The following is a 17,600-nucleotide window of genomic DNA, read 5'->3' as shown; positions in this document are numbered from 1 at the left end:
CTACACCTATGACTTCATTCATTATTCAAAAATATTTGCATGTGTAGCATGTTCATAGCGCTATATCAAATGCTGTAGGAGAAACAACAATGAATGATTATTAAGTCCCTGTCCTGAAGGCACTTAAAAATCAAGTAATAGACAGAAATTAAGGACAAAGTCAAATAATGCCTAATTTTTTAATAAAACAAAGACAAATGAATTGCACAGGTGATGCCTGCCAAACTTCCAAGGAGTTCTCAAAGTTAGATTGAAGTTCTCATATGGCTGGAGAAATTTATGAAGGCTTCTGAAAGTAGTTGCCTTTGAAGGATAGGGAAGATTGAAAGGCCCCCCAGGGAGTGGTGACAATGGTAGAAAGGGGCAGAAAGCAAATGGTAGACAATCTAGTTTGGCCACAGTGCTGCTTACATATAAACTAAGACTGGAAAAAAGATGCATGCCAGATCATGGTGGATTTTTGTATAAATATCCCATTGCTGAGTGTTCTAAGGAGAAATCTATAGGTGAGTGAGAGAGCAGGGGAAGAAGTTAGGTAGAGATGTGGTTTTCAAGAGAATTCTAGCTTCTTACTGATCTCACAGGGAGTTCCAAGTATTGATTGAACCAGGGGGTTTTGCTGCCAAGAAAATAAGCTGTTAGACCCCTACATTGGTGAGGCACTGATATCAGATCATCATGGGGAAAGCAAGGAGAGAGTCCTGCATGATGTCCCAGGTGTCTGCAGGCAATGTTGTCTCCATTACCTGGTGAATATTTGTTCAGTTAATGAATTGGTAGTAGAATGAGGGATAGTAGAATTATTGATTGGGTTGGGGACAAAAAACAAAAAACAAAAGAAGTCTGAGATTTGGGTCTAGGTAACTAGGAAAATGGTGACATTAATAAAATATGGGGTCTCTGGTTAAAGATTCTGGAATCTTTAGGAACAGGCTTGCTTAGAGGTAGACCTACTATGAGCTGGGGAATGAGTGGGCAGAGAAGTAAGCAACATTCACGGGGAAATTGCTGAGTAATTCTTTCATATCAAGGCTATTTCCTGAGCTCCTAGTAGAATTTGATCATTCAAAAGAAAAACAGGAAAGCAAATATGGAGGAGATGGGAATAGGCCAGAGTCAAAAGGGAAGGAACCTTGGCACTTGCCCCAGGATTCCTGTGGGGTCTCTTCCAGTGCAAATGTTACTCTTATTTTATTAAATGTTTTGTGTTGACATATAAAACTATGGCTATGGTCCTGGTGACTTTATGTTTCTTTGATTACTACTGGAGGCATGGCAGCTGCTAAGCAAATGAGCACAATAAATTCACATTTGTCAGATGGTAGCTTTAGGGTTGATCTTGATCACAAGGAAACTCTGTCCAGTATCTGAGAGGTAAAAACAAATGAGAGAGGGGGCAGATCACCCTGTATGTGTCCCCAAGAAGTTTTCTGCCAAGCAGAAGGTAACTGAATTTCACATACACACATTTCACCCTGTCAGTTTCTGTTATGTTATGGTCAAGACATCTTTTTCCTTCACAGCTACATGTGAACCAGGATGCAAGTTTGGTGAATGCGTGGGACCAAACAAATGTAGATGCTTTCCAGGATACACCGGGAAAACCTGCAGCCAAGGTCAGTAAAACAACCTAAGATTGTAGTACAAATTCCATCAGCAGTGGGGTTGCAATGAAATATGGTACATAGGATTTCTTAGGTTATTTTAGTTAAATCTTTAAATGAATGTGATTTCAGGATGAGATTCTTCAGCCAATCTTTTCTCCTCGATAAATGTAAAACTTCTGATGTCTTTGTCAAGTACCCAATAAAATGCTTTTTTTAAAATACAGAATTTTATTGTGTTTTTAAACTACCTGAGTAATGTTTGTTTTTTATTCTTAAGAACTCCAACAATGCAAAAGTCGTAAATTAAAAATTAAGAGTCTCTACCCATAATCCTTATTATAACCATAGTTAACAGTTTGATCTAGTTCCTCAGAGTCCTTTGCTAAATGCAAAAAATGTAAGTATTTCTCATGAGCATCTTTACCTGTCAGCATTTGCAAAGCTACTTCATACTTGTTAAGACCCTATCCCAGTACTTAAAGTGAATATTTTTATCATCTATGAAACAAATGCTTCATTTAACCATTATTACTTACATTGTATCCAATTTTCTTCATTGCAAACATTGCTAAACCAAACATCACTTTACTACATCCTTGCACTTTTGAGTATTTGTGTCAGCTAATTGTTGAACTAAATAGTATACATATTTTTATTGTAATAGAGACATTTTGAAAAGACAATCTGTGATGTTTGTGTTTGGCTGTTTGTCTGAAGACATGAAGGTGTTTATTTATAATATCTAGAAAAGTGGTCCTCAACTTGGGTAATTTTGCCCTCCAGGAAGAGTTGCCAGATAAAATACAGATGCCCACTTAAAATTAAATTTCAGATAAACAGCAAATAATTTTATAGTACTTGTATGTTCCAAATATTGTATGGGATATACATATACTAAAAAAGTGTTACTCGGGTTGGGGATGTGGCTCAAGTGGTAACGTACTCGCCTGGCATGCTTGGGGTGCTGGGTTCGATCCTCAACACCACATAAAAATAAAATAAAGATATTGTTTCCACCTAAAACTAAAAAATAAATATTAAAAAAGTGTTACTCATTTACCTGCAATTCAAATTCAACTGAAAATCATGTATTTTTATTTACCAAATCTGGGAGCCTTACCCCAAGGGATATCTGGCAGTTTTTAAAGATATTTGGAGGGATATTTCTAGCATCTTCCTCACAGACCCTCTGTTTCAAAAGGGGGAATTGAAAAATTATGATTGCACATAATGAGAAATCCATACCTGCTAGTTTTCAAGTCCCAATAAAAATATTAACATTGAGGGAGTGATCCAATTTGCTCAAGTTTTGGAGCTGTCATTCATACAAGTGAGTCAAGACCAGGGATGCTGCTAAACATCCTACAATGCACAGGATAGCTCCCACATCAAAGAGTGAGCAGATGGAAATGTTAATAGTGCTGATGGTGAGAAATCTATGGTGGAGAAAAATGCCTAATTGGAGCAAGGGATCTCCTAATTGGAGCAGACAAGAGGTTTCACCTCGATGATTTTGTCACCTAGGAGACATTGGCAATGTCTGGAAACAGTTTTGGTTGTCACAAGTGGGTGAGGGGTGCTACTGTTATCTACTGGATGGATCCTAGGGATGCTACTAAATGTCCTGCAATACATCAAACAATGATCTGGCGTGTCAACAGAGGTTGAGAAACCCTGGCATGAAGAAACAAGCTATAATTATGAAAGTGTCCCCTGTCCTATAACAAAGATCAGCAAATCAAGTTTAGTTGCCCTTAAGAAAAAAAAAAAGAGTACATGTATAATGGCATAACTTGGCATGAACATATTTTATATACAGATATACAAAAAATGTGCTCTATATGTGTAATAAGGATTGTAATGCAGTCCACTGTTGTCGTGTATTTATTAAAAAAAGAAAGAAAGAAAGAAAGGCTGCCAGGGTTCTAGAAGGGAGGGTGACATTTCAGCAACAGGCACACTCTACTCTACCATTCCCAACCCTAGCTGCTTAACCCAGAGGTTAGCTATATACACTGAAGTAGTCTTTTTTGAGCTGCCAGCCATGCAGCCTCAGAGATGAATCTCTGAATCTCTTTAAGTCCTACTACGAACATGGAGGCTAGAGGCCTGAAGGTGCTCCTTAGAACTGCTTGAGAGAGGTGCATCAAGAATCATGTGCTCATGAGTGATAATTCAGCTGTGTCCCTTACCAGAGGCTTCATACCAGAAAATTTGCTTTTCCCTATGTTTTAGATTTTGTACCAAGAGACTTTTTCAAGAGATTTGGAATTCAGACCATATTTTTCATGCTAAGTTTCAACTCCTAGTAAAATATTAACGTGTAGGGAGTGGTCCAATTGGCTCCAGTTTGTGGGCTGTCTTTTCCCTACAGCCTCCCTGCTCAAGTAATCCTGATCAAAGTCCACATATATTCATTTGTGGTGGCGGGCTTCAGCCCTTGACTGATGTCTTTCCCAAAAATGTTCCTTCCAAGAGAAAAAGTGAGTCACCTCTGAGTTAGGGCCAAATAATGGGGTATTCCTGGGTTTTCTATTATGTCCAATCAGCTTTTTCCAGATACCCCTTTGGGAGCCATTAGGATCCATTAGGGAGATGGCAATGTTGAAGGGTTGGGCAATGGAGAAGGAAGTTTCAAATGTTCAGCTAGGCTGTTGGGAAATCCCCATATAGGAATCTTTTCAGAAGCAAAACAATCATTTCTATCTTTTCCAGGGCACATTTTGCCCAGTGTCATGCAGGATTTTTGTCTTATACAGAACTTAGTTGTTTCCTTCTTTCTGTATCTTCCTTGGGGGACTTAAGATATGAGGCCCCACACATGACCACATTTCCAAAGAGAAGATCCTCTACTAATGATCCCTTTTAAAGATTTCTTTTCTTTCCATATTGTTTTTTATTTTAATAAAGATAGTACCTATTTTCTTTTTTAATATTTAGTTTTTAGTTGTAGTTGGACACAATATCTTTATTTATTTTTTTTATTTTTATGTAGTGCTGAGGATTGAACCCAGGGCCTCGCATGTGCTAGGCGAGCACTAAACCGCTGAGCCACATCTCCAGCCCCCCAAAGTAGTACCCATTCTTAATGGTTAAACTATTTTTTAGAAAACATTGGAGAGCACTAAGAAAGAAGACACCCTTAATGTTAGGGAATGACAACCATGGCTAGTATTTATAGCATATCCTCCTGGTTTTTTTTTCTTTTTTACACATTTTCATTTTTATCTTTTTACAAATTTGGAGTCAATGCATGCACAGAGCTTTGTAAACTTCTCTTATCACTTAACAACATCCTGTGAATATCTTCACATGGGATTAAACATGGTCTTCTGACCTTACCATCAACAACTTCCTGACAAGAATCCCTCTAGAATCTGTGTGAACCAAAGCAATTCGGTCAGTCTGGAGCCACCCAAAATAACAATGATTGAAATGAGGCTGTGCTGTCAGCATCTGTCATAGGTTGCCTGGGAAAGCATGAAAGGTAGAAATATCTAAATTGTATATTTCTAACTTTTTATTCAAGTAGTACACGCAGAATTGTGCATATACCCAAGATGTATAACTCAATACATCATCTTCATAAACACTCAGATCAAAAAACAGAAAGTTAACAGCCCCACCAGAAGGACTTTCATGCCCCATCCAGTCACTTACATTACACCCCAACAAAACCATATCTTGGCCTCATCTATCACAGTCTAATGCATCTATTTAATTTTTACCAAAAATGAAATTATACAGTATGTATGTATGTATCCAGCTTCTTCCACTCAATATCATGTTTGTGAGACTCATGCATCATTGCCTGATGTCCTCATTTCTTCAATCTCATTGCTATATAATATACATTACATGAATATACAAATCATTTATCCTTCTGTTGGGAAGTGTTTTGGTTAATTCCAGTTTGGGACATTAACACTAGTGCTATTATAATAATCTATTTTTTTTTTTGGTGCTGAGTTTCAAACCATGGCTGTGTACATGGTAGGCAAGCTCTCTAGCAGTGAGCCATATGCCAACCCAACACTAGTGCTATTATGATCATTTTAGTACATGTTTTTTTGGAGAGCACAAATCCACATTTCTGTGGATTGCTAGATCATAGATGTAGTCGGATAAAGTTTATGTAACTTTAGTACATTCTGCCAGTTTTTCTAAGGGCTTTAACCAATTTACATTCCTTCCAATGGTGAATGAATGGACATTCCATTGCCCCACATCCTCACCAAGCCTTGAGAAGTAAGTGGTGGAGTCCAGGGTAGCCAACCAATTGTTTTCCCCAAGATTGGCATCAAATACTCCCCACCTGGATGTTTCCTGCTTTAGGTAACCTTTCTCCATTTTCTAACTGCCCCTACAGATGTGAATGAGTGTGGAGGGAAGCCCCGGCCATGTCAGCACAGATGTGTGAACACACACGGCAGCTACAAGTGCTTCTGCCTCAGTGGCCACATGCTCATGCCAGATGCTACCTGTGCAAGTAAGTCTGAGCAGCCAGGCTACTCTCAATAAGTGTTTGAGGCTTAGCTCTTGACATTTAATGTTTTGGAAAAGGCTGACTTGAGTGATTAAAAAATAAAATTCTAACATCACCCTAAGCTAAAACATCTTTGGGCACTTATTTCTTTTTAAAAATTATGACCAAAAAAATATGACATGAAATTCACCATTTTAACCAGTTTTGAAGTATACAATTTGATGGGCTTCAGTATCTTCACAATGCTACACAACCACCACCACTATCGTGTTTCAGAAAATCTTTGTCACCCCAAAAGGAAACCTTAGCCATTAGCAGTCATTCCCCACTCTCCCTCCTCACAGCCCTTGGCAGCAGCTTATCTGCTTTCTGTCTCTATGGATTTGCCTCTTCTGGTCATTTACTTTGTAAATAAAAAGACTAACTGGGGGGAACAATAAATTATATAACTATGTCTGTATCTATATATATGCAGGGGTGGATTGGGTTTCATCACGAAGCTAAGCATGTTAAACAAAATGAGCATATTGTTTTAGGGAGGTGATAAATTTACATGCCATCTCAGGACATCAATCCTTCCCACCAGCTACCTTTCTCACGCTCCTTGTCCAACACCCAAAGATTAGTGGCTCTCTTTGGAAAAACATTTCTGACTCACATTCCTGAAAAGAAAAGCCCTTCTGTGATAAAGAAAACTCATGTCCTGTGGGAGGGTAGGAATCTATATCCATTCACTTATTGAGAGGAAAAAGCTTTTTGGGTTTTATGTTGCAGCTGAAAGGCAAACCTATCCTCCCTGCCTACCTTCCATCCTCCTCTCCTCTCTCCCCCTCTCTCTTCCCTCCACTCTGTAGACCCTAGCAAACCTGGAGCCCATGCCTTCAGTCAGCTTCCTATGGTTGCAGTCACCTGGACTCCCCACCTCCCCCCATCACCATCCTTGGCTTTCCCAAGGTTATAAAATCTTGCCTACTACACAGATCACTGCCTCCTTGGCTCCTCTTTGTCCTGTCCCACTTTGGCAAAGTGCCCCCACACCAACAGTCACTCAGATCTTCCTGTAGGAAGCAAGCTTAAGAGATAAACCAGTCATTTGAAGTGTCTTTTTAAAAGAATCATTATTGTAAATTAAACAGAAACCCACACGAAACAAATGCATACTTTAATGAATTCTTATAAGAAGGCACAGGCATATATCTTTTTTTAAAAATTTTAAGTGATCACTATAAAAGCCTAGATAGTGGTCCCATTTGGGGAGGGCTGAGGGGAGGAGGTTCTGGCAAAGTTCTATTTGGTTCTTATTTTTAAAAGATATATGCTAATGGATGTTTCTGAAACATTCCACAAGAGGTCTATCAGTGCCAAAGTATATCTTTCCTTCAAAGGAAAGGTAGAATTATGATAACTTTGAAGACTAAGTTTAAAAGAAGATGACTAAAGAGAAAAAGAAGAAACAAAAATGAGTCATAAAAATCAGTAGGCATCTATTGCATTACCTCTATCCATGTACCCTCTTTCTACTTCTGTATATCTAGGAACTACTTGTACCTCCCTGTTTATAGCTTAAGGTATCCAAGTAGTTGCATACCTCTCTCCTAGATGCTGGTTTTATTCCACCTGGTCCCTTATAATCTGTCTTGTCCTGGGTGATTAGCATGTTGTGGAGGTGGGTGAATGGAGGGAGTATACTCACTGTGCTCCCCTGTTATAGACATTGAGATGAATTAGCCCCATGCATTTATGATCCATATAGACTGGACCCCTATTAGGTAAGTGTATTTTGTGACAAATTATTTTAGCAAAAATGACAGAAAAATCCAAAGAAATTATCTAAGTCACTAAAAAAGTTAGAGGCAAGCATTCCAGAACTGCTCAAGGAAGACTCATTCTCTGCTATCCTCAGAGCATTAATTTTATTCTCATGCTTGTGATATCATAGTGACAATATGTTTCCCTCAGCCTCAGATGTCATTGAAGGTAGGCAAACGAAGGGGATAGAGGTGATGCCAAAGAATCAATACTTCTTTCGTGTTTGTCTCATTTATCATGAGACAACATCTTTACCAGGAGCCCTGGTAAAGATTTATCTTTATATTTCTTTGGCCACAGTGATTCACATGACCACTCCTCGCTGCAAAGGAAGCTGGGAAAAAGACAAGTATGTGGCTTTCCAGCCTCAGTGGTGAGAATGGCAAAAGAAAAGGGCATTCAGAATGGCTTTCAGGCATCTGATCATCTGTATCTCACACATGTTTTAATATAGGTACCTGAAAGACCAAGTCTTATGATTCAAATGACTCTCATTAAGGCTATAAATGCATGGGAGATCTATGTTAACAGTGACTTTTCACCCTATACAGACCAACTAAATGAAGTGACAGGAGCACACATAGGAGGAGAGAGAGATGTAGTATGAGGGCTGTATGCCCTACCTACATACAAGTTCAATGTGTTGGCTAACAAAACAGACCATAGTTGGGATCCAGCCCAGGGGCCACCAAGAGACCATCCTTGCTCAGATTCCTTCTGGCTCTACATTTGGGACCCATATAATGAAATTTGCCCTACAATGCCAGTCTACGTGGTATACTTAATGTCTCAGAATTTGAAAATAGTTTCTATGTCAGCATGTATTTTTTATTTCAAGAGAGGCAGGCTCATCCTTTTCTACTTTTTCAGACTCTAGGACATGTGCCCGGACAAACTGTCAGTATGGCTGTGAAGACACAGAGGAAGGGCCACGGTGCCTGTGTCCATCCTCAGGACTCCACCTGGCTTCAAATGGAAGAGTCTGTCTAGGTAGAACATCAGGAATTGCCTCTACTTCTACTCATCACCCCTTGGCCCCCTAAACCCACTTTTTCATTTATCACAATCAGCTTATTGACTTGACATTGCAAGCTTCTAAAAGTACAGATACATGTCCATTTCTGAAATGGTGTTTTTAGCCATTTATACTCCAAACATACTTTGGGATGCTAGAAAGAACATCTCTCTAGTATTCTGATTGCCTAGTGCCATTATAGGAAAAGGATAAAGGTAATATTACGTTAGTACATTTACCCTGCATATTTCACTTCAATTACCATAGGATAGAAACTCCCCTACTCATATGTTGTCATTCAGTAATATCCCAAAGGCCACTGGGATTTGTTCCAAGTTCTACCTAATATTTTCCTGGAAAAAAGTATTTTTTGCCAAAATATTCACAAAGAAAGTACATGCCTTCTACATTATATAAGTTAGCAGGTAACCAACTTCACATTGTCTTTAAAACTTGCTCTGAATTATAGAAACTAAAATATCCCATATTTTTTTCTGATCAGAGAAAATGAGCAGATTAAATCAATATTAATCAAGGATTGATTAAATTTAAAGATATGGATGAAGGATACTTATCCATAACTTTGTATTTAATTTAATCCATACATAAGAACTTTGGTGTCCTGCTCTCTCCTTCTCTTGTTTTGTATCGTAATTTGGAGACAGAAGCTGATTGAGCAGTCCATTTGGGAGGTGATGCCAGGAAACATTGGTTGAAGAGTAGAAAAATGGCCAAGGGAAAGGAAGGTACCAGTGTCAGGTGAATTTCATGAACAGGTTAAATAATATATGGGCACCTCTGGGAGACTGGGGGAAGCTGCCTCTGAATTTTCTCTCTAGAGCAAGAATACTGGGTATTTTTTCATCAATTTCTGCCCCTTTTTGATGGGACATTGCTCTGGGACATCATTCCCCAGTATTCCCAGCCTGGCCCAAGTGAGGGTCTGAACAGAACATCACAGGTCCAGAAAGCAATAAATAGGAGGTATGGAAACTTTAAAAGCTGAAGGGCTATGTATGTAATACTCAAGGGGACCCTCAATGATGGAAGCCACACTCTATTTATTCTGTGCTTTGGTTCCTTTGTGGATTTCAATTATGCTAAATCACCAAATTGTATATACTCATAAAACTTCATTGTATTGTACCAAATAGACATAATAGTTAGAATTAAGTGAGCACATAGCCTTAATAAGGGATATCAAACCAAATCAGAATGTTGAAATAGTTCTTAATCTCTTTGATTTAAATAAGCAAATAGCAAGATGATTTAAGAACCTTACTTCTTCAATACAATAGAAATATGGTTCAGTCAAGAAAATGAATATTTATTTGTCCCAAATGTATATAACTTGAAAACTGCATTTAGTAAACTCAAACAGCCAAATATGTCCTATATCAGTTAAGCACTTTAAAGTACATATACATAGGAATTAAAATTGTGTCTTCTCTTTAAGATTTAATTAGGTTCACAGAGTTAGTACTCACTGGTATAGTAATATATACATGACAAGGCTAAATCTTGGCCACAATAAATCCAAACTTCTACCCACTTCTTTGATTTGTTGAGTGCCATTTTAATTGGAAGAGAAAGCTATGTGTATGAAAGTGATCACTGAAAAGAGATTGTGGTCCATCTAACACACATTTGTTAGTTTAAGAATGCAAGATATTCGAACAGTAACCCAGCACCAACTTGCATTTTTAATCACAGGTCCAAAAGGATAACAAATCATCTACTTGATTTGATATCTGAAAGTTAAAGTAAAACTTGAGTCTTAGTTGATTAGTCAGCAGAGTTGCCAGCCCTTCTATAACATCACCCTCAATGGTAAAAAAAAAAAAAAGCACTATGCCTATTATTGGCCAAAATTGCATCCTTCCACAGTTACACTAGACCCACTGTTTATGCAGAAATTCATTCCTATGTAACTACATTTCAGTGATTTGAGTTGATTTTGCAGAAGCCTTGGAGGAGTTTGAAAATGGAATAATTCTTTTGTAAAATGTAAATCTTAAATGTCTTAAATGTCTATGTATTTTGGTTGGCTTAAAGTATAGCAAACTCTTTTTGACTCTGTTTTTAAAATTGTATATGTAATACAATGTAATCTGTGGGAGAAATATGCACCCACTCAGCACACAGGTAATGAATAAGTACCAAGAGCCAGGCACATACACCCTGCCCCAGAAGAGCCAAGTACTAATGTCAGAGCAGTTATGAAGATAAGTAGTGGCATCACAGCAAGGTTTCTAAGAAAAGATGTGCATAGTGATATAAACTCCTAAAGGGAAAAGCTGTGCATGTGACTGGTGAGGATCTAGAATACTTTCCAGAAGATGATATTGACACCAGATAATCAATTTATCAGGTGAGGAAACCATGCATGTGCATACACAGCACATGCTGCAGGAGAGAGTGCACACAAGCATGTGCTGGGGGTAGTTTTCTTGCCATCACTAACACCTTATGGTTCTACACCTTAGATATTGATGAATGTGCCTCCAGTAAAGCAGTCTGCCCCTACAATAGAAGATGTGTCAATACATTTGGAAGCTACTACTGCAAGTGTCACATTGGTTTTGAACTGAAATATATCAGTGGCCGATATGACTGCATAGGTAAGATTCAATGGCACTTTTCCTTTTTTCCTTTCCCCATCACACCTGAAATCTTCTCTACAGATAATTCTGATGTCATTTCAATCTATTATTTAAACCATCAACTATACTGGTCAGCAAAACAACAACAACAAAGATGATATTATTCAAGTTTCTGGCACTTAGAAAACTCTAGTGACATCAATTAGGAAACCAGGTCAACAAAGACTTAAAGTAAGGACTATATCTCTATTAAGGAGGAAAATATCTTTGGATGATTCTGTGGGATTTTTTTTTTAATTTGGTAGGTTTGGTTTTGTTTACATTTTTTGGTTCTGTCTCCATCTATACATCTAAAAATGGGAATCATAAAATGATAGTTACATTTGGTAATGGAGAACAAACAAGATCTCAGTGGTCTGTTCCTAAGTCTCCATCAGGGGGGCTTTAGCAAATTGCATTAAGGATATGAGTACACATGCTCTTTCCTCTCTCTTCTTTTAGCCTTTTCATAGTTAGAGCTCCAAATAAATTGTTCCCTTTCCACAGTCCCCCAAAATCACTCTCTGATAAGATTCTCATACCAGTCAGCTATTGGCCTAATCTGTGTGTAATAAAGTATCTTATTCCATAGTGAAGAAATTCTAAATCTCAGTGAGCACATGAAGTAGGGTATTCACAGAACCCTCATATAAATTCCTGTTACCCTTGATATGCTACCCTACAGTGAAGGGAAATTTAGGCTTCCTCTAGATTTCTATTCACATAGCATGTGTAACTAAGGTGTGTGCATGACATGGAAAGCTAACAGTTGGGAAAAATAGAGTTGTTTTCAACCCCACATTCAGGCTTTCCAGGTTATGTCTTGTGCAATCGTGTTGGGGCAATCCTTGAGTGCTGGGTTTTGAACAGTCTTGTGAAACCTCCACAGCTCTTCCCTCAAATCTTCTCAAACACAAAGACCATTCTACATAGGCTCATAAAACCCATATTTGTGGTGAGCTTGGACCCTGCACCCTCCTGCAAACCCATCTAGCTCTGTAATCCAATAACTCTGTTATAGAATGTGATCTTGTCCCCTGACACCCGAGGGTAAGGTAGGCAGATAGGTTAGGCACTCATATGGAGAGCTTCGCAAGAAAACAAATCTTTGATGTTTAAAGTGATTAAAATTAGCATCTGAGCTCCCTTTTTTGCTGAATTGAAAACAATAAGCCATTTTGTGTGCTTATGTCTACAAACATGTAGCTAGAAAGTGGGACAGAGTAGAGCAAAGGAACCTCTTGCTTGGATGGAATTTGGCAAATTTTCCTCCTCTAAACCAGCAGACGAGCTCAGACCAGCCTGACCTTTCCTCCTGGCATGCTTTGAACAAATGCCCCTGCCTATAAGTTCAGATGATGTCAACAGTTTCTGGCTGAGCTCATCTTTGTGAGTTAAGAGTTTCAAACCCTTACAAATATAGATTTTATTTTCTGAATTTGTTATTGAGTTCTAAATTAGACAAATCAGAAAGTTAAGATAAAAACCCAAATATCTTACAGATTTCAATAGCATTCATAAGCAAGGGTTGAAATTGCTGTGGGGGAGGTAAGCTGCTGACATGCTTCCTACATACCAGGCAGGCATCAGGCAAAGTCAGGGCTCTTAGCCAATGTGCGTGGAATTTTGAACACCTCTCAGTTCTCAGGCAATACTTGGTTTGTTGAGGGTGTTGAGTGGTTGGCCTTGGAGTTGCTCAAGTAAGGGGTAGTCTTTCAGCAAGCCCTGTTACCATAAAGTTGTTCACTGGAATGTTCACATTTTTAGATGTAAACGAATGTTCCATGAATACCCGTACGTGCAGCCTCCATGCCAATTGCCTCAATACCCAAGGATCCTTCAAGTGTAAATGCAAGCAGGGTTATAAAGGCAATGGATTTCAGTGTTCTGGTAAGTAGTATGGTGTTTTTGCTATTCCCACTAAAGCATTATCTCCACATCTTCCCTCTCTCTCTTCTTCATATCTCTCATCTTCCTTCCTCCCCCCCCCTCTGGTGTCTAAATTTAACTCTGCCTTACCTTTGTCTTCTTTGCTAGTTGGATCATATTTCCAATACCCTTGACATTGTAGGCACAAAACTAAAAGAACAGCAGGGACATATCATAGTTTTCTGGACACAGCATATTTTTAAATACTGAAAAATAAGATGTACGGACAAAAGACCCCAAGAAAATTTATCTGTCAGGATAGGATAGGTTATAGTGTACTAACAAGCAATCCTTTAATGTGAATCAGGGCTTTTTTCAGAATGCACAACCAAAACAAAGTACAATGCAGTGGATATCACTTTATCTGCCATCCACAGGCCTGGATTCACTTTCTTGATTGTACAACAGAGAGCCCCATTGTTCTTACCACTGGTGAATTCTTTAATGGTTATTAGTTCAAACTTTATAAGCCAGATATATACAACTACAAAATTCTACTGCTATGAACAACTACAACAATAATAAATGTTTATTTCTCATGCACAGTATGTCTGAAGAGAGTTTTCAGGAGATTTCTTCTCCATATAGTCACTTAGGGACCCAAGCTGATTGAGGCCTCACCATCTCATGGTACCAGGACATAAATCCAGGGCCTTAGAATTTGTCACAACCAGGAAAGAAGCATGAACAACCATGTGCCAGATCTTAATTAATTCAGCATGTGAGTGTCTAACTTCAAGGAGCACAAAAACAATAATCATGCTGTGTGCCCTGAGAGAAAAGAAAACTAGGAACCATTGTGAACACCTGGAATATCTGCTAACACAAGTCAGCCATGATTACAACACAGGCCATCCCCTGGTAAACAGTGTCTTACAGTGTTTAAAGTCAGCCAGATTTATCCCTCTGCTCACGTTCCTTCTAGCACTGGCTCATCATTTGACTATGTTTACTGCCCTACAGACTTCCCACATGTTCCAATAAATATGGATGCAAGTTGTCCCTTGACCTGCACCCACATCCTATGTCCCCATTTAGCCAATGCTCCTGATGATCCAATCATGCAAAAAACAAACTGTATTTATCATGATGGATATTTAGTAGCAGACTCATACAGTTTTGTAGTACCCACTGGACTGTGGTTGAATGCCACTGGACAAGAGTGTGTGCAAAAATAAAGAAAGAAAGAAAGAAAATTAGTCTGGAAATCAAATTCTATTAGAACTGGCAGAATAACTGAGCAGCATTTAGTCTGGAAAAGCATAAATTGTGCCTGGAAATATTTTAAGAAATGTGAAATAAAAGTGGCTTCCCAGAGCAGACTAAAACCAATGGGTAGAAAGTACATTCTTTAAAATGATGGAACAAGGAACCTCAAAGAGTAGGGGCATTTTACTGCCACATGCCTTCAGGCCAAGGGTTCTGGGAGAGATTCCTACATTGGGCTGAAGGTAGGATTAAATGACTACTCAATTGCCAGCAACTCAATGCTATGGATTCTATCACTTTAGGTAGAAGTACCCAATGATGTCCTTCTGAAGCATGATTCAGAGAGAGAGAGAGAGAGAGAGAGAGAGAGAGAGAGAGAGAGAGAGAGAGAGAGCGCTATACTTTGGTGGGGAGGATGTCATAACCTTGGGAGGCTTCCAGGGAGGAGATGGAATAAATCAATTGTCCATACTGGATAAATGTTTGGAGACCCATACCTAACACTCTTTCGTGCAAAATGTGAATATGTACGTTCCAGGAACAGGAGGCCTGAATTTAAATCTGAGCTCTGCTGCCTCCACTGGCTGTGACTTGTAGCAAGTTTCTTAACCTTTCTGAGCTCAGTTTCTCCTGTCCAAGATAAGACAGGTGCTAGTATTGGGTCAGACCACAGTCCTTTAGAGCTCCCTAACCCCAATGAGGCAGGATGGACAGTTCCATGCATATCTCTAGCCCCTGTACAGTAGACTGTGGCCTCAACACTTTCTCTAAAAGGCTACCCAGACTCCTGAAGATTTAACTCATAGATAGGGAAAGTCAATACCCCTAGAGAACCCCGCCCCCAGCCAGCGAGGGACAAGAGTCTATGGATAAATACACCACTTTCCCCATCACAAGGTAGAACAATTCTAAGTTGTCTTCAACACTGACTCCCAGACATCCCCAGTGGGAATGAACCCCATTACCCACAGTGAACCTGCCCATCAAGATACCATATTTTGTTTTTCCTCCCTTCCTATCTCACTGTCCCTTTTCTCTCATTCATTTCTGTCTCTTGGAATCACCTCCCAAATAAACCCGTGTCTTAGGTTTTGCCTGGAGAACCCACACTAAGACAAATACCTCTCTCAGAAGTCCATTATGAGATTAAACAAAGTGATATATGTGGAGAACTTAGTTCATCTAGGTACAGAGTACTAGCTGCTCAATAAAGTTAGCTATGGTTACTATTGTTGTTACTATTATTTAAATCAGTTGTTAGAGGCCAGCTACTCTGAAATTCTATAAAGGTAAATGGAAAATACTGTGCATACAATATAGAAGCCTCAGGAAAATAGTGGGCAACTCCCCCCCACATATCCTCTCCCCTACCCCCAGGTCTAAGAATCAAGGGATTAGAAAGAATTTTCCAGAATAAACCTGGAGTCATCTTTATCATCCTTTGGACCCCTTGAAACCACAATGTGTTATTCATTTCCAAAGGAAGCCAATAGCTTTAAGCATACAACTAGGCAATTGTTTGCAGTCCATGTTTTCTATATTGTAACTCATCACTTTGAAATTATAAATTCCACATCAGTGCAAACATTTCTTATGTGAATACTTTCATTTTTCTTTGACGATCCAAATTTACCCCCATACTTGAGGGTAGAACAAAATTTTCTTTATTGTTTGAAACCTCAAATTTATCACACCATTCTATTCAACATCTGAAAATTATGCATTTTGTTATTCATCCATTGTGCAGCTGAATTATTTCTCTAGTCTTTCCCTAGAATGTTTACTTAAAGGAGAAAGTCATCTTTGGAGCATTCACTATATTATTTGTCCTCCCTTTTAATTTTACTTTCATTCTTTGTAAAACAAACATCTATGTTTCTGTTGAAAATTGATCTTAATGAGTCTTAACACCCATTGCTTAAAGGATAACCAAAATTCTACCCTTATGGGCATAGAAGTTATAAAAACAAAAATGAGAGAAGTGTATCCAGCATTATATAATGTCAGCTTGCAAAATACATTTATGTGTGCATTAATTGCTACTATATAATATAGAGCATTGATGTAGCAGCCTTTATTTTTCTTTTCTGCAGTGCTGAGGATGGAACTCAGGGCCTTGGCCATGCTAAGCAAGTGTTCTATTGCTGAGCTACCCATCCCCCAGCTTTTAATATAGTGACTTTTATCATGAGTTCATTTTTTGAAAAATTCAGACGCTACACTGCAGCAACAAAGAAGAGTTGGTCAATTATCCTTATACACCATCTGGGCCCAAAGGAAGAAGCACCCTATATACATAGATGTTTTTTTTTACCATACTAAGATAAGTGAGCTGGGTGTAGTGGCACATGCCTGTAATCCCGGCAGCTCGGAAAGCTGAGGTAGGAAGATCGTAAGTTCAAAGCCAGCCTCAGCAACTTAGCAAAGCCCTAAGCAACTTAGTGACACCCTGTCTCAAAATATAAAATAAAAAAGGTTGGGGATGTAGCTCAGTGGTTAATCCCCTCTGGGTTCAATCCCCCATATCAAAAACAAAAAGGAATACAAGATAAGTGAATATTATTACACTGCTAAATATTTTGGTCTGGATTTGACAGCAGCTATACTTCATTCTAAGAAATTGAAAACATGGATAGTACTCAGTTGGGGCAGTAATGGTCAATTTATGAAAGGAAACTATGTCAATCAAGTTACCAGGTATTAGGTTACCTTAATTAGATCCCTGGCTTCCTACCTTACTACCTGTGGCCTGAGAGCAAATTATTTAACTTTTAAGTACCTCAGTTTCCACATCCACAAAATAGGAATGGTAGCATCTGGCCCTTGATGTTAATTTGATAATTAAATGAAGCAATACATGCAGAAGAAACAAACTTCAATCTAAAAGGCTTACCTTCCACCTA

The 17,600-nt window shown here is 38.7% G+C and overlaps 1 protein-coding gene across 1 annotated transcript in view; it reads left to right on the top strand.

The window, feature by feature from the left end:
• Egfl6 (EGF like domain multiple 6) overlaps positions 1-17,600 on the top strand; it is a 58,298-nt gene that overhangs the window by 21,547 nt on the left and 19,151 nt on the right. The window contains exons 3-7 of the mRNA XM_005315971.5: positions 1,524-1,616; positions 5,977-6,096; positions 8,773-8,892; positions 11,404-11,538; positions 13,327-13,449. Of these exons, the coding sequence (XP_005316028.1) occupies positions 1,524-1,616; positions 5,977-6,096; positions 8,773-8,892; positions 11,404-11,538; positions 13,327-13,449 (591 nt within the window). The remainder of the gene's footprint in view (positions 1-1,523; positions 1,617-5,976; positions 6,097-8,772; positions 8,893-11,403; positions 11,539-13,326; positions 13,450-17,600) is intronic.

The sequence above is a fragment of the Ictidomys tridecemlineatus genome, chromosome X, assembly GCF_052094955.1.
Source record: "Ictidomys tridecemlineatus isolate mIctTri1 chromosome X, mIctTri1.hap1, whole genome shotgun sequence".
Taxonomy (NCBI): domain Eukaryota; kingdom Metazoa; phylum Chordata; class Mammalia; order Rodentia; family Sciuridae; genus Ictidomys; species Ictidomys tridecemlineatus.
Note: the sequence above shows the minus strand (reverse complement) of the source record. Positions and strands in the feature narration are given on the sequence as shown.